Raw genomic sequence first — 18,520 nt, 5'->3', positions numbered from 1 at the left:
CAGGTCTTATTGTACTAAGATGATGCAAAAAAGGGGGAGCCCTTTTTTATAGTACTGAGGATTGAACCCAGGGACACTCAACCACTGAGTCACATCCCAGCTCCTTTTTTATACTTTATTTAGACAAAGGGTCTCGCTCAGTTGTGAGGGCCTTGCTTAGGTGCTGAGGCTGGCTTTCAACATGTGATCCTCCTGACTCAGCCTCCCTAGCCACTGGTATTACAGGTGACTGCCACTGCACCCTGCCTCCTTCCCTTTTTTGAATCAACATGGCCAGACACACAACGTCCAAATTCCCACTTTTCTTTTTTTCTTCCTCTTATGCTGGGGATAGAACCCAAGTGATCTACCACTGAACAACATCTCCAGCCTAAATTCCATTTCCTTTTAATTCTCAATTTTCTTCATTTAGAATGATGTTGGCCGTGGGCTTAACATAGACAGCCATTACAATGTTGAGGTATGTTCCTACTATCCCTAGTTTTAATAGTGTTTTGAGTATGTAGGGGTGTTGTAATTTTATCAAATGCTTTTTTTGCATCTATTGAAATAATCATGTGATTCTTTAAGTCTGTTGATGTGGTAAATTACACTTAAATTTTTGCATATATGCTCATTAGGGGTATCGGTCTGAAGTTTTCTTTCCTTGATATGTCTCTGTCTGGTTTTGGCATCAGGGTGGTATTAGCTTCATAGAATGAGTTTGGAAGGATTCCCTCCTCTTCTGTTCCATGGAATGCTTTCAGGAGTATTGGAATGAGTTCTTCTTTGAAGGTCTTGTAGAACTTGGCTGAGAATCCATCTGGTCCTGGACTTGCCTCGTCCAGCGAGTACAATGAAGACTCGGCTCTGAAATGAAGTTTTAAGGTCTTTATTTTTATGGAAGAGCTTCTGAGCCGAGTGCCTGGTTCTTCCTCCTCCTCCACTGCCGCCGTCTTCTTTTTCTTCTCTTGTCGCGCAGCTCTCTCTCCTTTTCTCTCGTGCAGCTGCCACTTCTCTCTTCTTCCTCTCTCGTCGCGCCGCACCGCCTCTCCTCTTTTCTCGTCCCGCAGCTGCTGCCTGCCCTCCTTGCCTTGCTTGCCCTCCCCGCCGTGAGAAGTACGCAGCTTTATGGGATATAACAGCCAATCACCTTAATGGGTCAGGCGTTTGGCTCGTGGAGACTTAATGGTGGGCAATGAGGACATGTACTGATCATGAGCTAAGCACGGACACGGAGATCATCAGTCAGCCAATAGAAAGCACTTGCAGCTGGGCTTCTCTGTGCCATCTTAGGGCGAGGCCAGCCACCACTGTGGGCCCTACAGGGCAGCGGTCTCCAACAGGACTTTTCTTGGTTGGTAGACTTTTGATGACTTCTATTTCATTGCTTGAAACTGCTGTATTTAAATTGGGTATGTCCTCCAGATTCAGTCTGGGTGGATCACATGTCTCTAGAAACCTGTTGAGGCCTTTGAGATTTTCTATTTTGTTGGAGTACAGATTTTCAAAGTAGTTTGTAATTATGTTTTGTTTCAATAGTGTCTGTTGTGGTATTTCCTTTTTCATCACAAATTTTAGTAATCTGAGTTTTCTCTCTCCTCTTCCTTAGAGTGGCTAAGGGTTTATCAATTTATTTTTTCAAAGAGCCAACTTTTGTTTTGTCAATTTTTTGTATTCTTTTGTTTTAATTTCATTGATTTAAGCTCTGATTTTAATTATTTCCTGTCTTCTATTACTTTTGGTGTTGACCTGTTCTTCTTTTTCTAGGGCTTTGAGATGTAATGTTAGGGCATTTAATTATTGACTTTTTCTTTATTGAATGCACTCCATGCAATGAATTTTCCTGTTAGTACTGCTTGCATAGTGTCCCAGAAATTTTGATATGCTGTATCATTGTTCTCATTTACCTCTAAGAATTCTTTTTATCTCCCCCCGATGTCTTCTGTTTTCCATGCATCATTCAGTCCTGTACTATTTAGTCTCCAGGTGTTGGGGTAGTTTCTGTTTTTTATTTTATTGCTGATTTCTAATTTCATTCCATTATGATCTGATAGAATACAAGGTAGTATCTCTATCTTTTTGTATTTGCTAAGAGTAGTTTTGTGGCATAACGTATGATGTATTTTAGAGAAGAATTCAAGTACTGCTGAGAAGTAAGTGTATTTCTTCCTGATGAATGGAATATTCTATATGTCTGTTAAGTCTAAATTATTGATTGTGTTATTGAGTTCTATGGTTTCTTTTTTCAATTTTTGTTTGGAAGATCTGTCCAATGATGACAGCAGTGAGTTAGTCACCTAGTGTTATTGTGTTTTGGTCTATTTGATTTTGGGAATTGAGAAGGACTTGTTTCTACATACATGGATGCACTATTGTTTGGGGCATAAATATTTATGACTGTTATGTCTTGCTGATTTATGCTTCTCTTTAGTAGTATGAAATGTCCTTCTTTATTACTTCTAATTTTGGCTTTCACTCTGCTTTATCTGAAATGAGGATGAAAACTCCAGCTTCTTTTCACTGATTCTGTATACGTGGTATGTTTTTTTTTTTTTTTTTCCCGAATCTTTCACCTTTAGTCTGTGGGTATCTTTTTCTATGAGATGAGTCTCGTGAAGGCAGCATATTCTTGTGTCTTTCTTTTTAATCCAATCTGCCAGTCTATGTCTTTCAATTGATGAGTTTAGGTCATTAACATTCAGGGTTTTTATTGAGATATGACTTGTAATCCGGATCATTTTGACTTATTTTTGGCTTTTAAGTTGACTTGGTTTCTCCTTTGTATTGCTATTTCTTTAGGGTTTTCATGTATAAGTTTTTCTCTTCACTGTGAATTCGTTCATGTTTTTTAAGGTACCTGGAAGAACTAAAGGCTTTTCCACATTGCATACACACATAAGGTTTCTCTCCACTATGAATCTGTTCCTGTGTTTTAATGTCACTAGAAGAACTAAAGTCTTTTCCACATTGCTTGGACACATAGGGTTTCTTCCCACTGTGAATTTGTTCATGCATTTGAAGGCAACCGGGAAAACGAAAGGTTCTCCCACATTGTTTGCACTTTTAAGGTTTCTCTCCACTGTGGATTCCTTCATGGATTTTAATGTAACTGGAAGAAATAAAGGCTTTTCTACATTGCTTAGGTACATAGGGTTTCTATGTCATGTGACTACTTTCATGTGTTTGAAGGGTTCTGAGAAGAGGAAAGTCTATCCCACATTGCTTCCACTTAAAAGGTTTCTCTCCACTGTGAATTTGTTCATGTGTTTTCATATGCCTAGTAGAATTAAAGCCTTTTCCACACTGCTTACATACATAGGGCTTCTCTCCAGTGTGCATTATTTAAAGTCTTTGAAGGTATCTGAAGAAATGAAAAGCTTTCCCACATTGTTTACATATTTAGGGTTTCTCTCCATTATGAATTCGTTCATGGATTTTAATGTAATAGGAAGAACTAAAGGCTTTTCCACATTGTTTACATGTATAGGGTTTCTGTCCACCGTGAATCTGTTCATGTGTTTTCATGTGACTAGCAGAACTAAAGCCTTTTCCACAGTGCTTACATACATAGGGCTTCTCTCCAGTGTGCATTATTTCATGTCTTTGAAGGTATCTGAGGAAATGAAAAGCTTTCCCACATTGTTTACATGTATAGGGTTTCTCTCCACTATGAATTTGTTCATGGATTTTAATATAATAGGAAGAACTAAAGGCTTTTCCACATTGTTTACATGTATAGGGTTTCTCTCCACTGTGAATTTGTTCATGTGTTTTCAGGTGACTAGAAGAACTAAAGCCTTTTCCACACTGCTTACATACATAGGGCTTCTTTCCAGTGTGCATTATTTCATGTCTCTGAAGGTATCTGAAGAAATGAAAAGCTTTCCCACATTGTTTACATACATAGGGTTTCTCTCCACTATGAATTTGTTCATGGATTTTAATATAATAGGAAGAACGAAAGGCTTTTCCACATTGCTTACATACATAGGGCTTTTCGCCAGTGTGAGTTTTTTCATGTTTTCTGATTGCATCAGAATGACTGAAAGATTTCCCACATTGTTTACATGTGTAAGGTTTCACTTCACTGTGAATTCCTTCATGCTTTCTAAGGTACCCATAAGAACTAAAGGCTTTTCGACATTGAGTACACACATAAGGTTTAACTCCACTATGAATTTGTTCATGTATTTTAATGTAGCTGGAAGAACTAAAGCCTTTCCCACACTGCTTACATACACAGGGTTTCTTTTGACTATGAATTTTTTCATGCATTTGAAGGGAACTGAGAAAAGGAAAGGCTTTCCCACAATGTTTACATTTATAATGTTTCTCTTCACTGTGCATTTGTTCATGTTTTTGATGGGAACTCAGAAAATGAAAGGCTTTCCCACATTGTTTGCATTTATAAGGTTTCTCTCCTCGGTGAATTCGTTCATGTTTTTTAATGTAACTGGAAGAACTAAAGGCTTTTCCACAATGCTTACACACATGTTGTTTATCTCCTGTGTGATTTCTTTCATGCGTTTGAAGAGATCTGAAATAAATAAAAGCTTTTCCACAGTGCTTACACACACTAGATTTCTCTGTTGTGTGAGTTTTTTCATGCTTGTGAAAATGTTGGCAATAATGGAAGTCTTTCCCATGTTCCTTAAGTTCATATGGCTTCTTTCCATGGTCCTGATACTCATGTCCTTTGTGTCCAGTGTGAGCTGTCAGGGGCACCGCTAGGGGTGAATCAGCAATGAGGACTTCATATACATGGTGCTCACTTGGTTTTATTCCAGAAGAACTTCTCTTATGTATAAGAGAATCTATGATGTTGTTGAAGAGTTTTCCACATTGATTATCTTCTTTCTGTTCACAGAGTCTCTCTACCTCTTGAATTCTGCAAAGAATGTAAAGCACAAAACTAAGGATTTGTTTCTTAGTAATTTACCAGAAGAAGTGGTTTCATGTTCTGTCAGCTTTACTACTGAGCTGCATTCCACAGGAAGTTGCTCAGGACCTCGCTAAAGTGCTAAGGTGGGCCTCACACAAGTGATCCTCCTGCCTCAGCTTCCCAAGTTGCTGGAATTACAGGTGTGTATCACTGCCCCACTCAGGTTTCTAAATACTCCTTCCAAGTTAAGTATTCAGTTTACCGTAAAGATTTTTATCACTTTGAATTACAATTGAGCACTACTTACGTGAAATGCACAGGACAAAATTCAGACTGGATTTTGTCATATTTGAATATACATAGTAAGATATCTTCAAAATGGGTCCCACTTGAAGGCAACTTCTTACATTTTGAATAATTTGTTCAGGGAACACAGTTTGCATATAATAAAATATCAGAAAATGTCACTTGTGGCATCATGTTAGTGCTCCAGGTGGTACCCACACTGGAACACTTTGGGTTTTGAACTTCCCAATTATGGATGCTCAACCTGTAGGCATTGTTGCAAGAAAACTGAGATTAAGTCCATTTGAACCGGTATTATTTCCTACCTTTCAGAATTTCTTATAACTCACCCCAAGATTTGTGAGGGATAATGCCTTCTCTTGTGAGTTTAATTACCTCAGATATCCTCTGGAATTGCAGTGATCATTGATGATGTCCTGATTTTTCCATTGTTTTCCTAAGTGTAGAAAAAGGATTATGACTTATTTCAACATTAGATAAAAACTAGCAGAGACCTGCACATCTGTTGTATAATGTCACCATGCAGTATAGTAACTAAATGTGGGCTTTCTATATTCCAGATCATGGAACAGCAATGATCAGCAAGTAACAACAGTTCTCTGATTGACTAAGTGAGGAAAGTGGGTCACTCTTACCTATAGTGGTCAGGTTCCAGATGGTTTCCTGCATCACATCTCTGAAGAGCTTCTTCTGGGAAGGATCCAGCAAAGCCCACTCCTCCAGGGTGAAGTTCACAGCCACATCCTCAAAGGTCACTGACTCCTAAAACATCCCATAGGTATCGCCAGGAGGAAATGAGACACACGGCACTGGAGACCTGGACTCACTGTGTGAGAGTTTCACATGACACTAGGTCCTCCCAATACTCCGTCACCTGGTTGTCACACTCTCACTCTCCAGCCATGCTCACATCCTCTCACACGGCAATTCTGAAGCTGGACTTTACCTACTTGGTACAGTAACAGAGAGAAAAGAACAGTCGCCAAGGTGCAGGGTCACTCCAAATCTCTTTGTACACTGGTCTCTAGCACGTCTCACAACAAATCCAACTATGTACTGCACTCAATAACAGCAGCTGTCCTGAGACAGTATATTCTTAGAAATGCTTGAGAACAAGCTTCGATCTTTGGTGGTATCTGGAAATTGTGGATGGGATGGTCATCACCAGCTTAACTACAAGGAGGGAATTGGGATTCCCAAGCAGTTTGTCCCAATAAGATGCAGCCTGTTTAAGTCCTGTTGGTCCTGTACATGTTTTCAATATTCTGACATGCTCATCAGAAGTTCCCTAATTCAATGGCCCCCCAAAAATACACTCTCAATCAATCAATCTCTTGGAACAGGAGAGTGATCAATCTCTTTGGAACAGGTCTGTTAGATTAGATTTAGAACCCTTTTTACAACTCCTTATTCAGGGAATTCAGTACATCCTTTGTGACTGCACTAAGGGACAACCACTGGAAGCCTGTACCTAAATTCCTGTGCATCAACCTGAATAAAATAGTAAATAAGACTCATAAAGGATAATTCAGTAGACTAATAGGTAATCATTAACGTTTTTATTGGAGAGTGTCAAAGCACAATAATAGAAGGGGAAATCTGGCACTTGTTCTTAGAGTTCAGTGTCACCAGAAGTGTCAGCTCTCACATGGACCTATAATATTGCAAAATGTCAATAACAAGTCCATTTCCTAAGAAAACAAAAAACTTTCATGCCTGATGCAGTGACACAAGCCTATAATCCAAGCAACTCAGACTCAGTGAGACCCTATCTCAAAATAATAAAAAAAAAACAAGTAAATTAAATGAATTTTTTAAAAAGGGAGGAATGTCACTCAGTGATTTACAGCCTGTGGCATCATTCCCTGAAACACACACACACACACACACACACACACAAAGGAGGAAAACAAAGAAAAAAAAAAAAAACTAGTTTATCAAATCCTCCAGGCATAATAAATGTCTAAGAATAGTTAAACTCATTGGAATAAGAAAGCGATCATTTGACTAATATACTTAACACATTTTGAAACCAATAGTGTATTTGGAAGAATACACTATACAGAAAGATTAACAAACAGCCCATGAAAAAGAAAAGAGCACCCAGTGAACTCACATGTGAACAGAAAACTGACGACACAGCAGGCACTGTACGACAGTAGCAGACAGCCCAATCTCTCTAACAGTCGAGACAGGGACAAAAAGGTATCTATTTTCCACACATGCCACGTGTTCCCCTCTATTCCAAGGATGACATTCAAATTGAAATCAGAAAAACAATAACAGATAGTCTGAGAAGACACAAATACCTTAAACAGGAAATAAGAGTACTTCCCAATTGTAAAAAGTAATAATTCCTAAAAAAATAAGTAGAGCAATGTAAATCGATGAAAATGTAGAAAAGTAAGAGACAAACAACAAAGTAGGAAATTTTTGCAATTTATGGGATAAAAAAGAATTAGTGCACTCCAAAGCATAGTGGCACACACCTATACTAGTAGCTACTTGGGAGGCACAGGCAAGAGGATCCCAAAATCCATGGAAGCATGGGTGACTTAGGGGACCCCATTTCAAAATAAAAAAAGGCTGGAGATGTAGGCCAGTGTTACAGCAATTGCCTACCATGTTCAAAGCCTTGGGTTTGATTCCCACTACTCTTATCCACAAACATACGATTAATATACAGAACAAAAATGATCACAGGATTAAAGACACACTAAGTATCTTCACTCAGTATAAAACACCATGGAGATTTGTGTCCTTGCTTGAGGAAAAAGTCAAATAAACATAATTATTGAAGAGCACAGTGAAACAACAAAGGTTTATACAGAAATGTGAAGTTATACTGATGCACTTCACTTCCACTGTAGTTTCAATTTTACCATAACATTCAAAACAGGGGCTGAAATCAGATTTAACTGCATCAAATATTTCTGCTCAAACACTGAAAAAGGTGTATCTAATTCATTTAGACACCCATTAGACTCTTCAAATGTTCCCATATCAACTATAACAAAAAAACAAAAAACAAACAAAAAAAAACAACCTAAGAATAATAAAGAGCCAAGGGCAGTGGTGCATGCCTGTAATCCCAAAGATTAGGGAGTTTAAGGCAAGAGGTTCGTAATTTCAAACATGTCTCAGTCACTTGGAGAGGGGCTAAGACATTGAATAAGACCCTATCTCCAAATAAAATACAAAAAAAAGGCTGGGGATATGGCTTATTCATTAAACTACTCTATGTGGTTCATCACCCCATGCCAAATAATAATAATTAGAAGAATCATAATAATAATAGTAAAGAAGACTTGATAATAGGAAAAATAAATAAGAAAAGTCATTTCTAAGAAACTTCAGAATCTGAACTTAGTTGACAAAGACATTTGCTGGGCAAGATGGTGCACTTCTGTAATCCCACTGAGTCAGTAGACTAAGACAGAAAGATCACAGTTCAAGACCAGCCTTTGCAATGCAGCAAAACCCTAACAGTAAATAAAAAATAAAAAAGGGCTAGAGACATAGCTCTGTGATGAGGCTTCAATCCTCAGTACCACCAAACAACAACAACAAAAAAAACCAAAACCAAAACCAAAAAAGAACATATAGTAATTTGCAATTCGAACAACTTACGACACCATCACTATGAGTATTGTGTGGCATACTGGAGCAAGGAGAACAAAGAATCAATAAATATGAAGTTAAATGATTGAAATTATGCATCTGAAGAAGGAAAATAACAAACAATAAAATTCAGAGACTTTCACCAATGTGTCTCCTTGGCTTGCCTTATGGAAATAAGTTCTTTAGAGAGAAGCAAAAAGATATAGGAACAGCGATCACATGAAGTAAAACAAACAAAAAGTAGTTACAAATATATTAATTAGTTCAACTATATCAATAATCACTTTAACTGGGAATGATCTCCTGACAGAATGACAAAAAACAAGATCCAACCTTGTGTACTTTATAAGAAAAACACATTTTCACCTATCAAGACAGCAGCTCAGGAGTCAAAATTCAGTTACACAGGAGATTAAATTAAAAAAATCTATTATATAATATGGTGACTACAGGGAAGATCATTGTATTATACTCTGAAAAATCATTACAGAATTATGTTTAAAGTGCTCTCATCCCCGAAAAGATTTGGGAAGCACTATATTTCATGAGAAGCTCAATTTAGCCATGCATCAATGGCTAATATTGTTTGTGTGAGATATATATGTATGTGTGTGTGTATGTACATGTGTATACATGGGGCTGAAACCAGGAGCATTCAGTTGTGAGTTACATTCTGAAGGCATTTTTAAATTTTTATTTTGAGACAGGGTCTGAGTTGCACAGGGTTGTTCTGGACTTCCCGTCTTCTTCCTAAGCCATTCAGGTAGATGCCCCACAATATCTGGCTGAAAGCATCATGTTTGAAATTACAAACGTATTCAATTTTTAGCTATTAAAAATGTATAAAATTTCTAAAATAAGATCAACATGAAGACAATGATGAATTAAATACAAACCACTGACCCAACAACACTTTTGGAAGCTCTATTGATTTTGTACTAATCACACTACACATCAAACAAAATAATAAGGAACAAAGGGACTAAATAATGATCTAACAGCTGATTCTCCAAGAAGACATAACAATCCTTACTATATACTCTCCTAGACAGAGGATCAAACCACATGAGGCAGAAACATGGAACTCAAGGAACAATCACAGATTCACAATTACATTCTGAGATTTCAACATATCTCTATCAGCAACTGGCAGATCAAGAAGGCAGAAAATTAGTAATGGCAAAATTGAAATCAAGAGCATCAGACATCCACTAGACACATCTTCTTTTATAGAACAACAACAGAGTATGTTACTTTTGTCTCCTCCTCCTTTTGTATTGCTGGAGATTGAATCCAAGGATTGCAAATACTAGCTAAGTGTGTCTAACTCTAAGCTATATCCTGCCTTTAGTATACATTTTCTCAAGATCACACTGTAGTGGGAAGTGAGGGGGTGGAGATCTGGAGGCAACACTTCATTCATGGTAACATGGCCCAGAGCAATAATACACAAACCTGAGCCCTGAGCACAGCAGGGCTTTTACTTTTATACACCACATTTGGGGTACATCAAGGCAAGGGAGTTGGTGCCACTCTACTGGAAGGTGCATTCTACATTTCTTACATGGGTGCAAGCTTGTCAACAGCCCAGGGACTCTTAGATCATACAGCTTAGGGACTTTTATTGCACCAAGCCTAAAGTGGAACTGTTTTGTCCCCATTGCTTGGTTTCCTGCTTCTGCTACCGCAGTTATCTTTTACAGGGACCTGTTAGTTACCGCAAGCCTCTATGTTTAAGTGTCAGTAAGCAGAGCTTCTGGGTGTCAGTCTGTCAGCTCTTAAGCTGCTAAAGTTCCCATCTTGCTCTACCACAATACAGAATATTTACCAACACGGACCGTGTTCTGAGCTACAAGACACACCTTAACAAATCTAAAGAAGCACAAACTGTGGACAGCAGAAGAGAAACCAGTCATGGGCTGATCCTGTGGTGTCGGCAAAAGCCAAGCCTGGGAAACAGTCATTGACAAAAGGTGAGGATGTGAACAGCCTTGATATGGCACTCTGATTCTAATAGCTATCAAATGTCCCAGTACAGTGGATTTTCTGGGTACAGAGCAGGACTACCTTAAAAGTTTCTAGCTCTGTAACTTTATAGTACACAAAGAAAGCTCTTAGTAACTCACAAGAACTGAACAATTTACAATGTCCCTAAGGTTAATCTTCCTGATTAGGAGCCCCAATATTATCAACTTGCAGTTAGATTTGGGTCACTGTTCCTCCATCACAGGGCAGTGTCCCACCTGGCCCCAGATTTGTTTAAAAATGTCTCTGGGTTCTCTCTCTGTGACTTTCTCCATCTCCTGTTACCCTACTCAAGATCCTTTGTTCATACTGCATGAGTCCCAGCTATAAATCATACAGTTGCTCACGTTCAGACCATACTGAAATGAAGTCAGACATCAAAAGCATAAACACAACTGGAGAATGTCCAAGAAATTACACTACATGGCTGAATGACACATGCATTGAAGGAAACAACACCAAAGAAATTTAAATATTTCACAATATGTGAAAAGAAACAAACATCTTAACATCACTTGTGGGATATAGAAAAAGTGCATAGGGAGAAATTTAGAACAATGAATGCATATGTGAGAAAAGTCCTCAACTCTAATATACTACATCAGATAACTGGCAAAACAAGAGCAAGATACTCAAAGCACACAAAAATAACTTGGAAGAAATCATCAATTTCTGGAAAGAAACCACAAAAACTCACAGCAGGAAAGAGAAACAATGTACATAAGGCTCTATGTGCTACAGAAATTGAAATAATAGCAACTCAAAATCAGGGAGAACCAGGCCCACTGGTCTCATGGGTTTATTCTAACATTTAATAACATCAAATATCACAATCTCTTCCAGGGAACAGATTCAAAAGTAATACTTAATAATGTATGAGGCCCATAGTGTCATGATCCAAAACTAGACAGACATTATAAGAAACAACAAAAATAAATAAGGGACTGGGGTTGTACCTCAGTGATAGTGCCCTGGGTTTCAGTCGCAGGACAGAAGAGGGGGAAGAGAAGACAAAGAGCTTTGGTGAATAAAGATGAAAAAATCTTCAATAGGGACTGGGGAAAGGTCAGTGTACAGCACCTGCCTGTATGAGTCCCTGGCTTTATCCCCAGCACTGCAGAAAGGAATTAAGGAAGGAGGGAGGGAGAGAAGAAGGGAAGGAGGAAACAAGGCAAGGAGGGAGGGAGGGAGGAAGAAGAGAAGAAGGAAAGAGAGAAAGAGAGAGAAAGAAAGAAGAAAAAATCCTAAAAAATAATGGCAACTTACATCTATCCTTATACAAACAGAATGATACAACCAAACCAAGTAGGAATTATCATAAGTAGTTAAAAAATATTCAGTTGTCAACGAACAATTAAAATTTATCACCATTAAAAAAAATTTAGTTGCCAATGGACCTTTATTTCATATATTGTACATGGTGCTGAGAATCGAACCCAGTGTCTCACACAGGCTAGGCAAGTGCTCTATCACTGAACCACAACCCCAGCCCCTATTGTAAGTATTTAAGAATGTCCAATGTTTAAAAGTCAACTCATGTAACTGATCACCTCAACAAGCTAAATAACAAAACCCTAAGATCAAACCAATAGGTACAGAGAAAGCATAAGAAATAATAATGATAGGCACTGAGACTGAAAACAAACAAAAACTGACTCTTCACACAGACCATTACCGCCTACCCACAAAATCCCAAAGAACCAACAAAAACTCCTGGAATTAATATGGGAGTGTTGCAAGGATGTAAAACACACACTAGCTTAATATGCAAAAATCCATCCTATTTCTATAAACCAAACATAAAAAATCAATTTCAAATTAAAAACAACACTACTGCTACAGAACAAAAAGTTGGACACAGAGAAAAACAATTTCACAAAAACGAAGGATCACTTAAGAAAAATGCTGAAGGTCAGGGTGATCAATTAACTCAAGATACATCTTAGTGCCTAGGGAGGCGGAGGCAGGAGGTTCTCAAGTTCAAAGTCAGCCTCAGCCACTTAGTGAGACCTGTCTCAAAATAAAAAATAAGAAGGGCTGGGGGTCCGTTTCAGTAGTAAAGTGTCCCCAGGTTCAATACCCAATACAAAAACAAAAACAAAAACAAAAGCGGGGGCAGTGCTGGGATAGGGCTCAGTGGTTAAGGACCTGGGTTCAAGGCCGGTACCAAACAAACACAACGCAACCATCAGGGCGAAAGGCTCTGGGATCTAAGATGCTGCCGCACCCTCCAGCCTCCCTTCACCCACCACCTTCTTGGTGCGCCCTCCGCGCCCCTCTCGGGAGAAGGTCCTCCTCCGCTGACCGCTGAGGAGCCTGCGGACGTCACGGCGGGCTCCCCTCAGCTGCTCGACTCCTACACGCAGCTCTGCTTTCCTCCCTTCGCATCTGTCCTCACACCGCGGAGCCGGGCGCCGACCTCCCCTCAGGAGGCCCCGTGGAGGAGGACCTAGGGGTCTGCTCGCTTCCGGCCCCACACGCCCCGGGCTGAGGGGCAGTCCCGGCTTTAGAGCCGGCTCCCCAGCGTTCCGGAATTCAGGGTCACCAGGTTCCCCTGAGGCGCAGGGACGCACTGGGCACCCGCGTCAGCCTCACACCGAGTCCCAGTCTCCCCGCGACCCTCCCGCCGCCACCGCGGACGGGGACACGCGGGGCTGCGGGGACCGCGCGGCCCACAGACGCTCCGGCCGGGCCAAGCGGCCGCGCAGGACCCACGGCCGAGCCGGCCAGCGGGCCTCGGACCGCAGACGCCGCAGGGACCCCGGAGCCCCGGCTCCTTCCACAGCGACTCGTCCCTTCAACTCACGGAGACCCGCTCCCGCTCCCGGAACGACGCCCTCCACACTCACCATTGCCTGGGTTCTGGGGTTCCCGGCTCGTCCGCAGCGCGCAGAGGGCGGAGGTCACAGTGACCAGGCCGTGGACCTTAGAGGTGCTCTAGGCAATAGGCACAGGGAAAACTATGGCGGATCCAGGAAGGAAGCTGTTCAAAAGGCGAGGGTTTCCGCCCTCTTCCAGCTGCGCTTCTGATTGGACAGCTCTTGCCCACCTCAAGACTCTGATTGGCTAGTGTTCCAGGACCCGCCCATGCACGCTGAGCGACAGCAGGACCGAACCTCTACCTGGCCGAAGAGAACCCGAGGGATGGTTTCCAGCTACAGCCCTTCCCAGCCCCACCTCCTTCCAGGGCTGGGACATGACCTCACCTGAAGGATTATTGCACTTAATTCATTATGTTCCATCATCCCAGAGGTAGAATACGTATAATATAATCTTATATAATTGCATGAGGAATGTAACTATACTAACTAGTATTAGTAAATGTGATAATAGACAAGCTCTAAATTATAATTTCCAACCTATTTTAATGAACTCGAGTCAATCTCATTGAACTATTTGCAGAATGGGTTGAGCCCAGATTGATCCAGGCTTTTCAGAACTATCACTGTCTCCTCACTGTTTCTACCCCAATAATTAGGGTCACAAATGTGCTCACAGTTTCAAACCACCGTGTCATGATGACACCCCACACAAACACCTCAGAAGGGGACATCTGTCCAGACTATGCCAGGACACAATGGAATACAAGGGAGGGCCTCATAGTGTCAGAGTTCAGCCATTTGGGAAGAGGCGGTGGCTTCATGGCTTCTTCATGGCTTCTTCCCGCCTTTTGTCCTTTTTTTTTTTTTTTTAATTAAAGATTTTAAAAAAAATTTTTGCACACTGCATTTTGATTCATTGTACACAAGTGGGGTAAAACTTTTCATGTCTATTGTTGGACACAATGTAGATTCACACCTTTCATGTAATCATAAATATACATGGGATAATACTGTTTTTCTACTAAATTTCCATCCCCCACCTCTTACACCCCATTTTCCCCTACACTATCCAAAATTCCTTAATTCTTCTCTCTGCCCTGTCCCCCAGCCATCCCCCCTCTATATATCTTCATCCACTTTTCAGAGAAAACATTCTGGTCTTTGGTTTTTTGGGCTTGGCCTATTTCACTTAGCATGATATTTTGAACTCCATTCACTTACCAGCAAATGCCATAATTTTATTCTTCTTTATGGATGTTAATATTCCATTGTGTACATATACCACCGTTTCTTTATCCATTCATCAACTGAAGGGCATCTCAATTGGCTCCACGATCTAGATATTGTGAATTGAGCTGCTATGAACATTGATGTGACTGTGTTATGTAGTATGCTGATTTTAAGTCCTTTGGGTATAAACTGAGGAGTGGGATAGCTGAGTCAAATGGTGGGTCCATTCCAAGTTTTCTGAGGAATCTCCATACTCCTTTCCAGAGTGGTTGCACCAATCTCCATACTGCTTTCCAGAGTGGTTGCAACTGCACTAGCAATGTATGAGTGTGCCTTTTCCCCCACATCCATGCCAACACTTCTTATTGCTTGTGCTCTGGAAAATCATCATTCTAATTGGAGTTAGATGAAATCTTAGGGTGCTTTTAATTTGCATTTTTCTAATTACCAGGGATGCTGAGCACTTTTTCATATACTGGTTGATCACCTGTATATCTTCTTCTCTGATGTGTCTACCCAGTTCCTTAGCCCATTTATTGATTGGGTTCCTTGTATTTTTGGTGTAAAGTTTTTAGAGTTCTTTATAAACTTCGGAGATGAGTACTCTGTCTGAAGTGTGTGTGGAAAAGATTTTCTCCCCGTCTGTAGGCTCTCTTTTCACATTACTCATTGTTTCTTTTGCTGAGAAAAGCTTTTCAGTTTGAATCCATCCCATTTGTTGATTCTTGCTTTTATTTCTTGTGCTTCGGTCTTTTTAAGGAACTCTGGTCCTAAGCCAACATGATGGAGATTCAGGCCTACTTTTTCTTCTGTTTGGTGAAGGGTATTGGGCCTAATTCCTAGATCCTTGATCCATTTTGAGTTGAGTTTTGTACAGGATGAGACATAGGGGTTTAGTTTCATTTTACTGCATATGGATTTCCAGTTTTGCCAGCACCATTTGTTGTTGAAGAGGCTATCTTTTCCCACTGTAAGTTTGTGGCACCTTTGTCTAGTATGATATAACTGTACTTATGTGGGTATGTTCCTGTGTCTTCTATCCTGTACCATTGGTATACCTGTCAATACCATGCCATTTTTGTTACTGTTGCTCTATAGTAGAGATTAAGGTCTGGTATTGTGATACCTCCTGCATCACTCTTCCTGCCCAGGATTGCTTTGGCTATTCTAAGTCTTTTGTTCTTCATGAATGTCATGATTGCTTCCTCTCTTTTTTTTTTTTTTTTTTTTTTTTTTGCTTCCTCTATTTCTATGAGAAATGTCATAAGGATTTTAACAGGAATTGTGTTAAATCTGTATAGCACCTTTGGAAGTATGGCCATTTTGATAATATTAATGCCTGTCCAAGAACATGGGATATCTTTCCATCTTCTGAGGTCTTCAATTTCTTCCTTTAATGTTCTGTAGTTTTCATTTAGAGCTCTTTCAACTCTTTGGTTAGATTGATTCCCAAGTATTTTATTTTTTTGAGACTGTTGTGAATGGAATTGTTTTCCTCATTTCCCTTTGAGATGTTTCATCGCTTATAAATGAAAGTGCTTTAGATTTATGCATGTTTATTTTATATCCTGCCATTTTGCTGAATTCATGTAGGAGGCCTGGAAGTTTTCTGGTGGAGGTTTTTGGATCCTCAAAATATAGAATCATGTCATCAGCAAAGAGTGACAGCTTCACTTCCTCTTTTCCTTTTTATAACCCTTTAATTTCTTTAGTCTGTCTAATTGCTCTGGCTAGTATTTCAAGGATGATGTTGAATAGAATTGGTAAAAGAAGGCATCCCTGTCTTGTTACAGTTTTTAAAGGGAATGCTTTCAGTTTTTCTCCACTAAGAATGATGTTGGCCCTGGGCTTAGCATAAACAGCCTTTACAATGTTGAGGTATATTCCTACTACTCCTATTTTTTCTAGTGTTTTGTGCATTAAGGGGTGTTGTATTTTGTTGAACGCTTTCTCTGCGTCAATTTAAATAATCATATGATTCTTAACCTTAAGTCTATCGTGATGCATTCCATTTATAGATTTCTGGATGTTGAACCAACCTTGCATCCCCAGGATGACCCCCACTTGATCTTGGTGCACTATCTTCTTAATATGTTTTTGGATGCAATTTGCCAGAATTTTATGAAGGATTTTTATGTCTATATTCAGAGATATCAGTGTAAAATTTTCTTTACTTGATGTGTCTTTGTCTGGTTTGGGTATGAGGGTGATACTAGCTTCATATGATGAATTTCGAAGGGTTCCCTCCTTTTCTACTTCCTGAAATACTTTGAGAAGTATTGGAATGAGTTCTTCTTTGAATCCGTCTGGTCCCGGGATTTCTTGGTTGGTAACCTTTTGATGGCTTCTTCTATTTCATTGCTTGCAACTGATCTGTTAAAATTGTGTATGTCCTCCTGGTTCAGTAACCATATGGGAAGATCATATGTCTCTAGAAATTTGTCCTTGTCTTTGATATTTTCTATTTTGTTGGAGTATAGATTGTCAAAGTAGCTTCTCATTACATTATGTATTTCAGTGGTGTCTGTCGTCATATTTCCTTTTTCATCACGAAGCTTAGTAATTTGAGTTTTGCCTCTCCTTCTTTGTTAGTGTGGCTATTTTGCTTACTTTTTCAAAGAACCACCTTTTTGTTTTGTCAACTTTTTGAATTGCTTCTTTTGTTTCAATTTCATTGATTTCAGCTCTGATTTTAATCATTTCCTGTCTTCTACTACTTTTGGTGTTGAACTATTCTTCTTTTCCTAGGGCTTCAAGATGTAATGTTAGGCCATTTAGTTGTTGACTTTTTACTCTTTACTTGAATGCACTCCATGCAATGAATTTTCCTCATAGTACTGCTTTCATAGTGTTCCAGAGATTTTGATATGTTGTATCATCGTTCTCATTTACCTCTAAAATTTTTTTTAACTCCTCCCTGATGTTTTCTGTTATCCATGCTTCATTCAATAGCATATTATTTAGTCTCCAGGTGTTGGAGTAATTTCTGTTTTTTATTTTGTCATTGATTTCTCATTTCATTCCATTATGATCTGATAGAACACAAGGTAGTATCTCTTTTTTTTTTTTTTTTGCATTGACTAAGGTATGATTTGTGGCATTACATCTAGTCTATTTTAGAGAAGGTTCCATGTGCGGCTGAGAAGAAAGTGTATTCACTCATTGATAGATGAAATACTCTATATAATGTCTATTAAGTTGAAGTTATTGTGTTATTGAGTTCTATGGTTTGTTTAGTTTTTGTTCAGAAGATCAATCCAGTGATGACGGAGTGTTAAAGTCACCCAGAATTATTGTATTGTGGTCTATTTGATTCCTGGAATTGAGAAGGATTTCTTTGATTTACATTTGTTTGAACCTTGGTAACAAAATTTCCTTTATACATTTTTATTTTGCTTATATAGATTTTCTAGTGTTTCTTTGGTGTTATTAGTTTGACTTTGTTAATGTGCAATATTTAACATATGCTCACCAAAATGTTGGTATATCATTTAGTCTGGTCTACTTTGATAATCTGAGGGGGCTCTGCTGTACTCCGGACCCAACAGTGGAAATCATGTGAACCATGTGTCAAATTCATCTATTATATCTAACAGGTGATAGAAAATATATATTTGGGACCTGTCCCACCAGAGAGATTCCATAGGTGGAT

General features: G+C 39.4%; 2 protein-coding genes and 2 long non-coding RNA genes across 4 annotated transcripts in view; 2 read left to right on the top strand and 2 right to left on the bottom strand.

The window, feature by feature from the left end:
* LOC306646932 overlaps nucleotides 1-18,520 on the top strand; it is a 332,017-nt gene that overhangs the window by 245,125 nt on the left and 68,372 nt on the right. The gene's annotated exons all lie outside the window — the stretch shown is intronic.
* LOC306646935 overlaps nucleotides 1-18,520 on the top strand; it is a 39,592-nt gene that overhangs the window by 4,876 nt on the left and 16,196 nt on the right. The window lies entirely within an intron of this gene.
* The window catches only part of LOC306646929 (uncharacterized protein), a 54,172-nt gene that overhangs the window by 28,460 nt on the left and 7,192 nt on the right, over nucleotides 1-18,520 (bottom strand). The gene's annotated exons all lie outside the window — the stretch shown is intronic.
* Nucleotides 2,003-18,211, bottom strand: LOC306646926 (uncharacterized protein). Its single transcript, XM_079115793.1, has 4 exons — nucleotides 13,666-18,211; nucleotides 5,806-5,932; nucleotides 5,546-5,606; nucleotides 2,003-4,870 (listed from the first exon to the last, which is right to left on the bottom strand). The coding sequence occupies exons 1-4, from the start codon at nucleotides 13,666-13,668 to the stop codon at nucleotides 3,382-3,384; spliced, it is 1,680 nt and encodes a 559-aa protein (XP_078971919.1). The 5' UTR covers nucleotides 13,669-18,211; the 3' UTR covers nucleotides 2,003-3,381.

This window comes from Sciurus vulgaris, assembly GCF_902686455.1.
Source record: "Sciurus vulgaris genome assembly, chromosome: 16".
NCBI lineage: Eukaryota > Metazoa > Chordata > Mammalia > Rodentia > Sciuridae > Sciurus > Sciurus vulgaris.
The sequence above is the reverse complement of the archived record's forward strand: the minus strand, read 5'-3'. Positions and strand labels throughout refer to the sequence as shown.

Coding starts and splice junctions, on each gene's coding strand:
- LOC306646926 (XM_079115793.1), bottom strand. Junction 5,607..5,805: donor CTGGAACCTGACCACTATAG/GTAAGAGTGACC, acceptor TTCTACACTTAG/GAAAACAATGGAAAAATCAG. Junction 4,871..5,545: donor AATTCCAGAGGATATCTGAG/GTAATTAAACTC, acceptor CATTCTTTGCAG/AATTCAAGAGGTAGAGAGAC.